The following is a 15,916-nucleotide window of genomic DNA, read 5'->3' as shown; positions in this document are numbered from 1 at the left end:
TGTGGTATTACAGAAACACATAATAATCAGTATGTGACTGCAAACTTTCAGCTTTAATTCTGTTTGTTTAACAAATACTTTAGATTAGACACTGTTTGGGAATTACATACATTTTTTACATAGTCTCTCATTTTCTGAAGCGTCAGTGACTGCCTGAAGTCTAGAAGCCATAGACATCACCATGAAATCAAACCATGTGAAAGGAACAAACGTTCAATTCGTTTTAAAATTCGCATGCTGTGACTAAAGAAAAATGTCTGTGTCTGTGCACATCGCTTTAAAAGAGGAAATCGGTCAGAATGCTTCGTAATGTGTTCAGTTAGGGTTGTTCCCTGGACCCAGGCATCGGCAATACAAAATAACAACAAATAAACACAAAAAGACTCACATAAAGAGACAAAATGGCACGGAGACAAGACGATATGATAACCATTGTATTTGTATTAATTTTGGCACGTTCGGCCCCTCAGAAATAATTTTACCTCAGACCTAAGTAAAGTTTTGATAAGTGGTGTGGCCACTGGGTGACGCTACAGGAAAGGACTTTTAACGTTATTGGCTTATTACATAACAGCTAATTAGCGAATATTAGGATCTAATAATAAATAAAGATGGCTAATAAACACTGTGCACTGGGGAAAAAAATCCGTGACAATGCAGTGATGCAGTAATGTAATAGTCAACCTCGGAAATTATTAGGCTTTTCCACATCTTAACTGAACTGATACAGACAGCTTATGTAATTATTATCATTATACAAACGGGCTATATCCTGGCTCCACAGAGTTTGTCTCTCAGGAAATAAATAAACGTCCCCTGCATCTAGCATCCCTGGCCGGGCATCGTGCCAGCGGGATGCAGGCTGGTGCAGGATGAGGATGGAGGGCGGGGGGATGTACACAGATGCCATGTGCCTTTACATAACCGCAACTGGCTTTGGATACAATTGGATGAGAAATCGGTGGCCAGGAACAGCAGCAGCAGCAGCAGCGTCCGTCCTGCTGTGTGCCGCAGTGCCCCGAGCCCAGCGGGGAGTAACGTGGCCGGGCACTGAGGCGGGGGGAGTGTGAGTATTGCTGCAGAAAAATGATAGCGAAGCGTCACCAGGAGCGTGTGTGACCTGCAAGGAGCGTGTGTTTGTTTATCAGCTCTACATGTCGCTGTCCGGCAGTCGGTGTTAATGTGTGTATGTGTCCGTGTATGAGTGAGCGTATGTGAGAGATAGCGGGAATGGGGGGAGAGGGAGGAGCTGCTTGGACATGAGTAAATGACGTCAGCTCCCAGGTCGCCGAGCACAGAAACAAACATGGCGACAGAATGGAGTGGACAGCAGGGTTACATTCTCACCGTGGTTATCTGTCTGTGGAGCGGCCGGACAGAGTTGGTGGCAGCCGCTGGGCCCGGTGTCAGCGGTGGAAGGGGAGGCGGCGGCGGAGGCGGTGGGAGCCAGGTGCTCGGCATGAGGCTGGAGAGGAGCAACAAGCCGGCCAGCACCACTGACGAGGGTGTCATCCAGGTGACCGAGGAGAGCTCCGTGCAGCTCCGGTTTTACGGGGTCCAGCTTCACTCGGGCGCCTGGACTGAGATCCAGTTCACAGAGGTCAAGAAGGAGGAGGAGGAGGAGGAGGAGGAGAAGGGGACGGTGGTGGCGGCGGCCCGGGGCGGCAGCGGCATGATGGACGCGCTCGATAAAACTTGTGCAGATTTTACGCAGGACATCACCGTCGGGAACTTCATAAACGTGAGCAGCCGGGGCACGTCGGGACTGCTCAACGTGCACATTAAGCCGCTGCGCAAAAGCGACCAGAAGAAAGAATACGCTCTGTGCACGTTGAGCACGGACGGCAGGTGGGTGCAGCTGGGGGACAGCGATGGCCGGATGCTGGTGGTGGAGGAGAAGAAGTCGCTGCTACCCATGTGGCTGCAGGTCATCATGATCTCGTGCCTGCTGGTCCTCTCGGGCATGTTCAGCGGGTTGAACCTGGGGCTCATGGCGCTGGACCCCATGGAGCTGCGGATCGTTCAGAGCTGCGGCACCGACAAGGAGAAGAAATATGCGAGGAAAATCGAACCGATCCGCAGCAAAGGCAACTATCTCCTATGCTCGCTTCTCCTGGGTAACGTTTTGGTGAACACCACCCTCACCATCCTCCTCGATGACCTCATCGGGTCAGGTCTGGGCGCCGTGGTCGCCTCTACAATTGGCATTGTCATATTTGGGGAGATCGTCCCCCAGGCGCTGTGCTCGCGTCACGGGTTGGCTGTGGGAGCAAACACGATCCTGGTCACAAAGTTCTTCATGTTCCTTACCTTTCCTCTGTCCTTTCCCGTCAGCAAGCTGCTGGATTTCCTGCTGGGACAGGAGATCGGCACTGTGTACAACAGAGAGAAGTTGGTGGAGATGCTTAAAGTGACAGAGCCTTATAATGACCTGGTCAAAGAGGAGCTTAACATGATCCAGGGAGCCCTGGAGCTCAGGACCAAAACTGTGGAGGATGTGATGACTCCCTTAGCCAACTGCTTTATGATCCAGGCAGATGCTGTGCTGGACTTCAACACTATGTCAGAGATCATGGAGAGCGGATACACGCGCATACCCGTGTATGATGAGGAGCGGTCCAACATCGTGGACATCCTGTATGTGAAGGACTTGGCCTTCGTGGACCCGGACGACTGCACAAACCTAAAGACCATCACCAAGTTCTATAACCACCCTGTGCACTTTGTGTTTCATGACACAAAGCTGGATGCCATGCTGGAGGAGTTCAAGAAAGGTGGGTGTGCATTGACATAATCTAACACCTGATGATGTTTTGTTCTGAAAATCTGCAACCTTCATATCACCAGGGACCTAAACCTGTGTGAGCTCGACAGCCCCCCCCTCTCTCTGTTCACCAGCACTATTGATTAGTGGAACACCACAGCCTACACACACACACACACACACACACACACACACACACACACACACACAGCACATTTCATCATCGGGGCACATGTTGTACTACTCTTATAAGGGGTCAGGGTTGAGCTTTTAACCTGCACACACCTGATAAGGTTGTCATGAGGGCAGTGTATGTTTATGCATTCACTTATTAAAGATTGGAGAGCTTTAATTGTCCCATGCACAACAATACAACTAGCATAGCTGCAGTATAAAATTGAAACCCAATATGAAAAGGAATAAAAAGAAACTAGACCGCAAACACTTATTTGGATAAACTGTCATATAAATGACAGTTTATTTAAAAAAATCCATAATATGTTTCTAACATGTGAAATAAGAAGTGCATCTAAGTTAATGTTATCATTGCGTCTGCTGAATATTTCTTTCATTAATCAAGTGATTAAGTCAAACATAAGGCCTAGATTAGTGGCTACGTGGCTGTTGGCCGTTTGGTGCCACTGGCTGATTTTGCAGGGTACAAAAATTAGCAGTAAGGTACATACATAAATTTTTCACTGTATGTGAAAAAAAGTAGTATCAAGAGATAACGAGATTAGCTGTGGTCCACCCACCCAATTTCTGAAATGCTTTTCTAATTCGGTGCACATCTGAATATTTGATAGTTTTCCCTTCATCCTAGTGACCAAAATACTACCCAGAGCTTAAACCACAATAAGATGGTTACAGTCAATGTGCGCTGCTGGTGGTCTCTTTGATATCCTAGCATTTTTTTTGTAATGATGTTAGCCTGGCTCAGTGTGGAAAAAGTTATTGACCACATAAAGCTAATCTGAGAATCTAATTGAGTTTTATGTGGTGAGGGTGACACCCCCAAAGTGTTGGGTCATAAAATTGCTTAGCAATATCTTGAACCCGCAGTTCACACTGATGTAAAGAAATGCAGCAACTTGCAGTTCAGACCTAAGAAAAAGTTATCTTTTCTATTATTTTTGTTTGAAAAACATTAACAATTAATTTCTAGAAAAACTGCTGATCTTGTCCTTTTCAGTGTCAGATAAGAAGTAGGGCAGCATTTACTTTTCTTATCAGTAAATACGCATATTTAGATCATTAATGGCAATTCATTTTTGCCTTCGAATAATTCAGTACTCACTCTTCAGCCACTTGGAACACTAGAAATCTAATACACAGCTTATACTTTGTTTTCCAACATTTTAGTTCTTATGTCATATTCACAGAGGTGGGACCAAGTCATTGTTTTGCAAGTCTCAAGTAAGTCTCAAGTCTTTATCCTCAAGTCTCAAGTCAAGTCTCAAGTAATGTCAGGCAAGTCAGAGTCGAGTCTCAAGTCACTGGTGTAAAAGTCCGAGTCAAGTCACAAGTCTGAAACTTTGAATTTCAAGTCCTTCGAGTCTTTAAAAAAAAAAAACGAAAAAATAATGTTGCAGTTATGCTAAATGTAAATATTAGACCATGTAATTTTAAAATCTGTGTTTTTCTCAACACATGACAAAATAGTGAACTTAGAAAATATACACAAATTGTGAAATTGCACCTCTTTAAAATGCAGCTCAATTAAACCTAGCTCCAAGAATAATTTTCACCGACAGTTCTGAGATAAGCTGCATGTTATTCTTGGATGCGGTTGTAGGACCGGCTTTAAAATCGCATGACAAAAATATCATACACATTAAAAAAAACTGTATCACCAACGTAGCCTGGACAACATTTGCTAGTTAGATGAAGTCAGCTATCTCATCTTAGCATATTTATATGCATATTTATAATCATACGGTTCTTGGAGTGAGTGACATAAGAGACTAGATTTAAATAGAAGCTGGCAGGCTTTATCGGTTAATGCTGTCAGGCTTGGTTAGAGTCCGTAAACTGAACAAATTTATTGCACAGGCACGGATACCTGCTAATTAGACATAGGTTTACAAAATCAAACTTCAGTCACCAAATGGTCTATACCCCACAGTTGGCCATATTATTTTGCAAATTATTACATTAAAATGCTCCAGAAGGGACAGACAGTGCAAAGATAGTGTAGAGGACTAGTTCATTGACTCCAATCAGGTATAACTGATCCCGATCAGTTATACCTGATACCCAAATTAGCCACACCACTCCAGCATCCAAATGGATATATTGTTTTTTTTTCTTTTTTAATGTCACCCACAGTACATTTGTTATGAAGGAGGAAAGTGTTCATAAAGGACAAAACCATTTTTATGCTAAATAGTAAAAATGCTTTTGATAATGTAAAGTTGGGTATCAACCTCAAGTTACTTCTAGAGGAACTGCAGTTTTTGTCACTTCACATTTACTTCATTTTTCACCCCAAAGCTTCCCACTTGGTGTTAACATACTTGAGCTGTGCAAGTTTGCATATAAGCACAGCTCAGTGATAAAGATAAAGCAGAATCCGCACCATTTAAAACAATGTCAGCAAAAGTTAAAAATGAATTTGTGGCAGGGCTGTGATGTTAGATTGCATTGAATCTGCCTAGTAAAGTGGCTTTAAGTGAATGTAAAAGTAATTTTTAAAAAATGGGGAAAAATCAAGAATACAAATGTCACCATCAGAAGCATTTCAGCTTACCAGAAACAACAAACTAAAATATTTATAATTGTGTGCTGCAATGACTTAAACCTAAGTGGCCACAAGTTACTCCTTTAATTAAATCTGGCTGTGGATACCACTGATCATCTCTAGTCAGAGATCATCTCTAGCCTAATCACTCAAATCATCTGATTTGTGCTGTTTGATGGGACGAAAATCGGCACGTTCAGCCGTACAGGAGTAGTGCCAGAAATCCACTGATATACACACCTTGAAAGCTGAGCTTAATATCATAACAGCCTTGGCGCTGCAGCTGATTGTGATGGTCTTGCAACATATCAATGTGGGTTTTTTTCCCCAGAGACATTAAAAACATTGCATTTCATTCTTTGACATTACATTTATAAGACTGTAGATATGAAAAGAACTACATTATGAAGCTCAGTCGTTGTGGAACTGGCTGCACGCCTCATTTCCACCCCAAATTGCAAAAGAATTAGTGTAATTTCAGCTGTCATTGCAAATGAGCATCACCTTCAGCTGTGGCTTTTTATAGCATCAAAGCCCAAGTCCTGCATGCATGATGCATAAGCCTAAATAAAGTGCCATTTGTCAAATTACCATGATAATAGCAAAACAGGAAATCAAGGTCTCCATAGTATTTTAGGCAATCTGATGTCAATAATTCAGTTTAAAAAATTTGATTTTTATATTTCAGCCCAATAATCTTCAACAACATGAGCACATTTTTGATGAGAGACACTTTTTGTTTAAGGTTAGAAACTGAACTTGTCTGCTAAAAATGTGCTGCAAGGAGATGGTGTTCAAACCTCCTGTGGGGGGTGGGACTGATGGTGGTAGTAGTGCTGTCTGATGTATGAGTCGTCATGTCTTTGGCTGCTGGCTACCACATTGCTAGGACTGCACACTACAGTGCTAGCAGTTGTGGCGTTGTTTGGTCATGGTAGGCTGTCTTTATGATGGGTCATAAGAGACTAATTCTCACTTTAATAGTTTCATAGTTCCAGGTGAAATATTTTGAGTGGGAGGGGATAATTTATGGGAGCTTGAAGCAAATTAGTGAAGCATCTGTGGTTTTGTGAGTTACCCAGTGGTCTATTTTCCTACCTTTACAAGTGGGTACAAGTGGCAGGAATGAACTTGCTTTGAAGGGTGCCTAGGCTCAGCATTAGAGATCATCAGGAAGGGCTCAGAGTAGAGCTGCTGGTCCTCCACAGTGAAGGGAGTCAGTTGATGTTGTTCAGGCATCTGTCTAGGAAGCCTCCTAGGTAAGGTGTTCCAGGCATGTCCAAGTAGCAGAAGACCCTGTGACAGACCCAGGACATGCTGGATGCGAAAACCTCTGTCTCCCCAGGCGTGGAGGAGGGAAGTGGGCATCTCTGCTTAAACATGTCAGAAGAAAATTGAGGGATAGTTTTTTTTTTTTTAATTTTACAATAATTTCTTAACACAGAACATTTTTTAAAATGTTTTTAAAGCACATGTAGGAAGAAGAAAGCTGTTTGATAGAAATCTTGATGTCAAAGTCATTTTTTTTTGCCTCATGGGGCAAATGTTTGAATCTGTTGGCTGAAGCTGCTCACTATTCAAACTACTGATGATATATTGATGCACTGAAAGCACTAAGCCTCAAACAGTGGCTGTTTGAGTACACGAAGAACTATAAATTATATAATATATTTATATGTATGCCGTGAATCATTCAGTCATATTCAGGCTCTTAACACCAGGGATAAACCAGTGTCATGTCTACACGCAATGGACAGCTTGGCAATTAATCAATTTTAAATTATATTATTAGGCACGTTGTTGCTTGGGGCCTTTTGCAAAAGCACATACGGTAAGTTGTTTCCTTGTATTTACTGAAACTATAAAACTTGTGAAAGATAACAGTTTCACAGGCATGCAATAGTATTTTTGTACCATTAAGATCTCAAAAAGCTATTAGCCCAAAATCTGGCATATCTCAGCATGGCATGCAGAGTGTCCTGACAGAGGACCTGAGAGATACATCAGCCTATGGTGTCAAGGTTGCTGGTGAAAGAGTGGCTTTCAAGAAGCTATACTTAAGGATGGGAAATGGAGAGAAAAAGCTGAGGTATGCCATTACACTAGAAATGGATTGAAATTCAGTGGTAACAGGTTTATGGAGTGATGAATCCAAATTTGAAACTTTTGGTTCAAGTCACACAGAGGAAGTTAGAAAAGAAGTACCACAGTGAGTGTCCACAGACATCTAGAAAACATGATGGAGGTTCTTTCATGGGTTGGGGTTGCATTTCAACAAGTGGTATTGGGAATATGGTCAAAAGTACAGTCCCAATTAAAATAAATTAAAAATTTTGCATGGTGGTAGAGCTTCAACATGCAACAAAAAGAAATGGGAGTGAGACAAAAAAAATTTTGAGCATTTTACAGCTGATCAAAAGTTTTAAGACAGTCATTTGGAATTCCTTAAATGATCCGGAGGATTATGGAACAAGAAAGTCAAGTGGAAGACCCCCAAAAATTTCAGTGCTGGTGTCTTGACAGACAGCCACTGGACGATTCTCGACCCAAATTAAAGCCGTTACTGGTGCAGGCTGCAGCCTAATAACCATCAGATGGCATCTGAGACTGAAGGGCTTCAAAAACAAAAAACGTCTTCAAAGGCCTCCTCTCCTTGAACTCCCACAGAACTGACAGTTTGGACTTTGCAAGAGAGCAACAAACATGGGATATTGGAGGTTGAAGAAAGTTTTATTCTCTGACGATAAAATTTTTTACCTTGATGTTCCTGAATGTTACCCACCCCAGCCTGCCACCTCTCACCATGGGGAAATTCCAGACTGAGACAGAGTCCAGCCCCTCTCCAGGAGGCTGGTTCCAGAGGCCAGGCCATGCGTTAAGGTGAGCCCGACTATATCGAGCCGGTACCTCTCAACCTTACACACTAGCTCAGGCTCCTTCCCCACCAGAGAGGTGACATTCCATGTCCCAATTGCCAATCTTGGTAGCCGGGGATCGGTCCGCAAGGAACTTCGCTCCTGGCTGTCGCCCGGCTCACATTGCACCCGGCCCCTACGGTGACTTGTGCAGGTGTTGGGCCTGCAGGAAGATGGGCCCATGTCCCTTTTTCGGGCTGTGTCCGGTCAGGCCCCCTGGACTAAGGCCCGGCCACCAGACGCTCGCCCTCGGGCACCCACCCTGGGCCTGGCTCCAGGGCGGGGCCCCGGTAACCCTATCCCAGGCAGGGTGAATCTGTTTTTTTCATAGGGGTCTTCTGAATCGCTCTTTGTCTGGTCTCTCACCTAGGACCAATCTGCCATGGGAGACCCTACCAGGAGGCAAGAATCCCCCAGACAACATAGCCCATGGGACCCCTGGGACACACAAACCCCTCCACCACGATAAGGTAGCGATTCGTGGATTCGCGGAGTTGCCCCTGGTGAGAGGCGGCAAGCTGGGGTGGGTATCTTGGTAATCCCTTGGCTTGCTGCTGGTATGTTGGGGTTTCTCACAGTGGACGAGAGGGTTTGTTCCTTTCGCCTTCGGGTCAGGGAATGGGTCCTAACTGTCGTCTGCACTTACGTGCCAAGCAGCAGTTCAGAGTACCCAGCCTTCTTGGACTCCCTTGGTGGGGTACTGGAGGGTGCTCCTCCTGGGGAGACTTCAGTGCTCATGTGGGCAATGACAGTGAGACCTGGAAGGGCGTGATTGGGAGGAACGGCCTCCAGGATCTGAACCCGAGCAGTGTTTTGTTATTGGACTTCCTTGCAAACCACAGTTTGGCCATAACGAACACCATGTTCGAACATAAGAGTGTCCATAAGTGCACGTGGCACCAGGACAGTGCTGCTGACTTTGACTGAGAAAGTTGTTGGGCGGTGGAAGAAATACTTCGAGAACCTCCACAATCCCACTGGCTCGTCTTCCGTTGCAGAAGCAGAGTCTGGGGATGAAGGGGATGACCCGCCAATCTCTGGGGGCGAGGTCACTGAGGCAGTTAAACAACTCCTTGGTGGCAGAGCCCCTGGGGTGGACGAGGTCTGCCCAGAGTTCCTGAAGGCTCTGGATGTTGTAGGGTTTGTCTTGGTTGACACGTCTCTACAATGTTACGTGGAGATCAGGGGCAGTACCCCTGGACTGGCAGACCGGGGGTAGTGGTCCCCATCTTAAAGAAAGGGGACCGGAGGATGTGTTCCAACTACAGGGGAATCACACTCCTCAGCCTCCCTGGAAAAGTCTAAGCCAGGGTGCTGGAGAGGAGAGTCCGTCCGTTAGTCGAACCTCGGAAACAGGAGGAACAGTGCGGTTTTCGTCCTGTTCGTGGAACACTGGATCAGCTCTTTATCCTCTTGAGGATGCTTGAGGGTGCATGGGAGTTTGCCCAACCAGTCTACATGTGTTTTGCGGACTTGGAAAAGGCATTTGACCGTGTCCCTCGGGGGTCCTGTGGGGGGTGCTCCAGGAGTATGGGGTGTCTGGCCCATTGCTACGGGCCATTCAGTCCTTGTACAACAGTTGCAAGAGCTTGGTCCGCATAGACGGCAATAAGTTGACTCGTTCCTGGTGAGTGATGGGCTCTGCCAGGGCTGCCCTTTGTCACCCATTCTGTTCATAATTTTTATGAAATTATAATTTTTATGAACGGAATGTCTAAGTGTAGCCAAGTGGCAGAAGGCTTTCACTTGGGTGGTCTCAGGATTTCATCTCTGCTTTTTGCAGATGATGTGGCTCTGTTGGCTTCATCAGGTGATGGACAGCTTGCCTTGGAACGGTTCGCAGCCGAGTGTGAACCAGTGGGAATGAGAATCAGCACCTCCAAATTTGAGGCCTTTGTCCTCAGCCGGAAAAGGGTGGAGTGCCCATTCCGGGTCAGGGACGAGTTCCTGCCCCAAGTGAGGGAGTTTAAGTATCTCGGGGTCTTGTTCACGAGTGATGGGAGAAGAGAGAGGGAGATCAACAGACCAATTGGTGCAGCGGCTGCAGTGATGCGCACACTGTACCTGTCCCATGTGGTGAAAAGAGAGCTGAGTGTAAAAGCGAAGCTCTCAATTTACCAGTCGATCTACGCCCCTGCCTCATCTATGGTCACGAGCTGTGGATAGTGACCGAAAGAACGAGATGGCGAATACAAGTAGCGGAAATAGGGTGGCTGGCGAGAAGTTCGTCCATTCGGGAGGGGCTCAGAGTAGAGCTGCTGCTCCTCCATTTCGAAAGGAGCCAGTTGAGGTGGTTTGGGCATCTAACAAGGATACCTCCTGGGCGCCTCCTGGGTGAGGTTTTCCGGGCATGTTCCGTGCAAATTGGACAAACATCTTGAGAAAGTTGAGGGTAAACAGGAATGTTTCCTCTGGATGAGTCCGACTCCACCAAAGGAAAAGGGGAAAGATGCAGAGAAGACAGCGCGAATGGTGCGAGAGCCCCAGGGCAGACCCAGGACATGCTGGAGAGATTATATCTCTTGGCTGGCCTGGGAACGCCTTGGTGTTCCCCCGGACAAGCTGGAGGAGGTGGCTGGAGAGAGGGAGGTCTGGGCTTTTCTGCTTGGGCTGCTGCCAACGCGACCCTGCCGCGGATAAGTGGAAGAAAATGGATGGATGGATGAATGGATGGTCCCGAATGTTTCCAACGTTATTGGCATGACTGGAGGTGTGGAGGTGTGGTCCAAAACTTTTAATCAGCTGTATAGCAGCCTGCTTCAGTGTAAGAGTTGTTTTCAACAAATTGCATGCTCAAAAAATGTTTTTTCTCTCTCCCATTTCTCCTTGCTGCATATTGAGGCTCTACTTGGAACCTTGTTAAGATCCAAGCATGCATAATATGCTTTTTTTTTTTTGTTGTTGTTGTCATTTTTCGTGTGGTCTTAATCTTTTGATTTGGGCTGTATCATCAGATTTTAATCTACCATGCAATACGAACTGGAAAGTGTATGATGGGCAACTGCTTCGGTTTTCAGTATGAAAATTATCCAAAACATATTGTCAATGCAGTAAATGCATAACCTGGACATAAAAACACACAACACTTCAGTAAGTCACTGTGCCTATTTCCTTGCAAAATATAAAGAAATAATGGGTTGCTCAAGACCTTTTCAAAGCAGGTCAGGTGAAAAAGGCTGGGAATGAAACGCTGTTTAAAGGTTCACTACTGGAGTTGATGAAACCTATTGAAACAGAATAAATGTTTTCTTGCTGAAAACAGACGTTTCTGTTTCTTTTACTTCATACAAATCAGTGAGCACCATGGAGGCCAAAAGTAGATAGTGCTTCTGCTTCTGCTGGTGTTTGATGACCATGAACTGTGACAGGTTTCCATGCTGCTGACCTGATAATGTTTTTACTTAACTCTTACTGGCAGCCATTGCTCATCATGTTGTATCAGGTTTAGTTGTTTGCACACAGTGCTGCATGCAGTCGGTGCATGTGGGGAGTGTTGTGAGAACAATGCAGAGTCATGAGTGCATTAATGCTTTGTGTCCTCTTGTTATATACCTCTTTCTACTTAGCTTCGTTCTCCTCCTGCCTCTCTCTCTGTCTCACTTCTCTTTATCTCATTCTGGCAGTCCTTTCCAACTCTTTTCACTTCAAAGCTCTTAGCCTAGTCTGGGCTATATTAAGGCATGAGTCTGCCCTCTCATCAGTCAGGATAAATCCACTGACAGATCGAATAGCAGTGTGACTGTTGTAAAACAAAAAAGGATGTTTTCTTGTAGCAGGAGCTAAATCTGTCTAAAGGCTAGATGCTGAAGTTAAAGACGCAGCAGCTGCACTGAAACTCGCTAACTTCTTCTCCTCTGTCGTGTTTGATGCTGCCCCACTTTCCTGTTAAATGATTTCTGGAAACATAGGGAATTTAAAATGATGAGAAAAATGATATGCATGTTCTACAGTGCTCTTGTTTCTCATAACCTTTAGGTGATCTGTGTCCTCACCAGGTAAATCTCATTTGGCCATCGTCCAGAAGGTGAACAATGAGGGGGAGGGAGATCCTTTCTATGAGGTGCTGGGATTAGTCACCTTAGAGGATGTTATCGAGGAGATCATCAAGTCAGAGATCCTGGATGAATCTGACCTCTACAGTGAGTCAGCTCTTGCTAATTGCTGACTGCAGCACTCACATAAATGTTATAACACATAAACACTCACTCACCGACAAAAGCACTGGTACAGTGATACAGCAGCACATGTACGCAGGACCTGTACTTAGAGATGATTGCTGTGTTGTCCTACTCATAATATATATAATTATATATAATTTAAATGTTAAATAAAATCCCCACAGCCTCCCATGTTAAATTGTCCAACTTTAAGATATTTATATTGTTAATGATCACATTAACATGACTAAGGTCTGAAAAGCTCAACCTTTAATAACTCACATGATGGAGTGTTTTTATGTCCCTAATAATTTGACTTGCTGTAAGTTACAGACCACAAAAGTTGTTCCTTTAGTTTTAATGAGTATATTTTTAATATTTTATTATTCATTTGCCTGACACGTATTGCTTTGCATTACACCTGTATAGCTTGTGAATTCACCTTGGTAAACAAGCTTGCTAGCATTACCTTATAACTTCTCAAAGTAAACTTTATTGTCATCTCTGCTATATACAGTACAGTACAGACGAGGCTCCAGTTCCATTCAGTGCAAAAGACAACAATAAATATAAGAAGAGAAATAAATATACGCTTAAGAGTAAGGTAAAAGGATCAATAACATTTTAAAATTTACAATTTACAGGTTTAATGATTTAAAGTGACCAGTGTAGCAGCTTGTAAACATGAGATTCTTGAGGGTAGAATTGTCCATAGAGCAGCATCTGCATTACAAAGGCAGTGGTATGTGGAGTGCAATAGAGTCAGTTAGTTAACGGTTTGTGTGGGACACCGTAAAAAAACACTGAAATTGCCGGAGTGCTATCAGCTGGTGCCTGCTCGTGCTGCCTCCTCCTCTTTGACTTTCACCTTTCTAAGTTTAAACTTTTTTGAAATTTTAACAGAGCAAAACATGACTTTTCATTTAATTTCATTCATTTTTACTATTATTTAAACTCCTATTTCTTTTCTTTCTTGCCACAGCTGACAACAGGAACAGGAAGAAGGTGGATCCCAACAAAAACAAACGCGACTTCTCAGCGTTCAAGCAAGAAGGGGACAGTAAAGTGAAGATCTCTCCTCAGCTCCTACTGGCAGCTCATCGTTTCCTGGCCACAGGTGATATTCACTAGGCAATAATCTTGCATTTAGCCAGCACACATTTGTTTCAGTGCCACTGACTATTATCCTCTGCTGAATCACAGCCACTGTCTGTACATGCTATCTTTTAGTATGCAAATTAACAGGGCTTAAACTAATCAGCTGATTTTTATTTATTGACTGTAAAATGCTATAAAGTTATCTACTAAAAACCTCTCAGTCAATAATTAGTCCAAGGCCTGTATTTTCTGCTGTTTTAATTTGATCGTTTACAATGTCTTTGTTTCTCTCCCATTAGAGGTGAGCCTGTTCAGCCCATTCCAGATCACAGAGAAAGTCCTACTGAGGATCCTCAAACATCCGGATGTCATCCAGGAACTAAAGTTTAATGAAAATGATAAACGATCGCCACAGCACTTCCTCTATCAGAGAGGCAAACCTGTCGACTACTTTGTTCTCATTCTGCAGGTAAAAACACATTCATATAGTCTGTAGAAATGGTGACATCACCTATATGATTTGGTGGTAATCAGGAGTATGTCTGGGACTTTTGAAATACTGTTTCACTACCAGTTGGTGAGTAATTGGTGAGTGTTTGCAGACAAATTGTCATGTTCCATACAACCTATTGACAATCTCTTGAACACCAAACACCGTTTTTGATGCAGCACCATAAAATTCTTTATGACCAAGTACACTTTGGTCAAGTTCTCACAACTGGCTGTGGAATAGTCATTTTTTCCCCTAGGGTATAGGTGTCAAACTCTGGCCCGCGGGCCAAATTTGGCCCGCAGCCTAATTACATTTGGCCTGCGAAGCCATACCAAATTACTATTAGAGCTGGCCTACTGGTATTATACAGCAAATATATATATTGTTTAGTATTAAGCTTTGCTTGTTCCATATTCAGTTTTTCAGCAAAACGTGTTTTAGTCCATAAGAAAAGATTCATTCTTAAATCTGGAGGAATAAATATATTTCAATAAATATTAACATTAGCCCGCGACTTTGTTCCAGTTTTGAATTTTGGCCCACTGTGTATTTGAGTTTGACACCCCTGCCCTAGGGACTGGTGGTTCCCAGCTAGTCTCTATGAGATTTCTGCCCAAGTATGCTAATAAGTTAAAAACACTAAAGTTGCACACCACTCCAAACCTAGCTGACTAACCAAAGATAAAGTGACTGTCATTGCTAACAGAGTCTGATGGCTTTGAAGCTAGAGATATTTAAAGCCTTGAGTTGCGCATTGGTGAAAATATTGCAAAAATATCATACACTTAGACTGATAAAGATCATTTAAGGGGTGACTACAATAACAGTATGTTTTGTGGTTTCACCACTGCTCATTCATCTTAACATCAGTCAGATAATAGGCAAAAATCTGACTCCATGTGACACTTTCACTCATTGCCTGCTTCATTTATATATCAAAAAATAAATGCACAAAGAAATGTAGAAATAAAAAATCAGAAACAATGCATGTGGAGAATGATACAGGCAGAGAAGTACAAAATCAAATGAATGAATGCATAGTGTAAGTGTTCACTTCAATTCAATTGTATTCATTTAGCATCAAATCACAGTTATCTTAACGTGCTCATAGTCTCCTCAAACCACTGAAAATGTGAAAGTTTATACATTTGTAAACCAAATGTAAATTAAATTGACACTAAATAAGAAGTACATTGTATTTTTGGGATTCATGATTTATTCTTTTTTGAGTCTCTTATTGATTTATCGATTCATTTATCTATTTTCATTTTGGCAGTTTTGGTCCTCCATAGATTTCAAGGGTCATAATGTAGTCAGACTGGATGACGTAGATTGACCTGCTTAATCTGGTGACCAACAGGTTTATCTCTGGTTGTTAGAGTGGTTGGTGTGTGTGTGTGTAGGGGTGATTTGCACACATGCAGGCTCTAAACACCTTTCGAGTCTGTACCTGACTTAAGGTACTTACAGTGTACAACAAAAGTGTGCATGCCCTTAGGAGGGTATTTGGAGAATTGAGTACAAGTTCTCTATTTAGTGTTTCAAAGCAAGATGCAGATGAATACACATACGATGGCTGTGTCTGCTGTGCTGAGGCGAAACTGTTGTTAGTTTCTGTAGGCTTTGTTGTCAACACCTGAGGTGTGAATAGAGGGACTCTGCATGCTCAGTGTGCAACCTGAGCAGAACTGCTCCCATTCCACCACTTGGCAGTGTGTGTGTGTGTGTGTGTGTGTGTGTGTGTGTGTG

At 43.6% G+C, this 15,916-nt stretch overlaps 1 protein-coding gene across 2 annotated transcripts in view; it reads left to right on the top strand.

Annotated features, from left to right (window-relative positions):
- The first annotated feature begins 765 nt into the window (after positions 1-765).
- The window catches only part of LOC102208927 (metal transporter CNNM4-like), a 42,877-nt gene continuing 27,726 nt past the window's right edge, over positions 766-15,916 (top strand). For both annotated transcript variants that reach the window (XM_005719998.1, XM_005719997.1), the window contains exons 1-4: positions 766-2,774; positions 12,415-12,558; positions 13,559-13,693; positions 13,974-14,143. In XM_005719998.1, coding sequence (XP_005720055.1) covers positions 1,268-2,774; positions 12,415-12,558; positions 13,559-13,693; positions 13,974-14,143 — 1,956 coding nt within the window. In that variant the 5' untranslated portion in view covers positions 766-1,267. The remainder of the gene's footprint in view (positions 2,775-12,414; positions 12,559-13,558; positions 13,694-13,973; positions 14,144-15,916) is intronic.

The sequence above is a fragment of the Pundamilia nyererei genome, unplaced genomic scaffold (genome assembly GCF_000239375.1).
Source record: "Pundamilia nyererei isolate P.nyererei 1_Seehausen unplaced genomic scaffold, PunNye1.0 scaffold00002, whole genome shotgun sequence".
In the NCBI taxonomy this organism is placed as follows: Eukaryota; Metazoa; Chordata; class Actinopteri; order Cichliformes; family Cichlidae; genus Pundamilia; species Pundamilia nyererei.
Note: the sequence above shows the minus strand (reverse complement) of the source record. Positions and strands in the feature narration are given on the sequence as shown.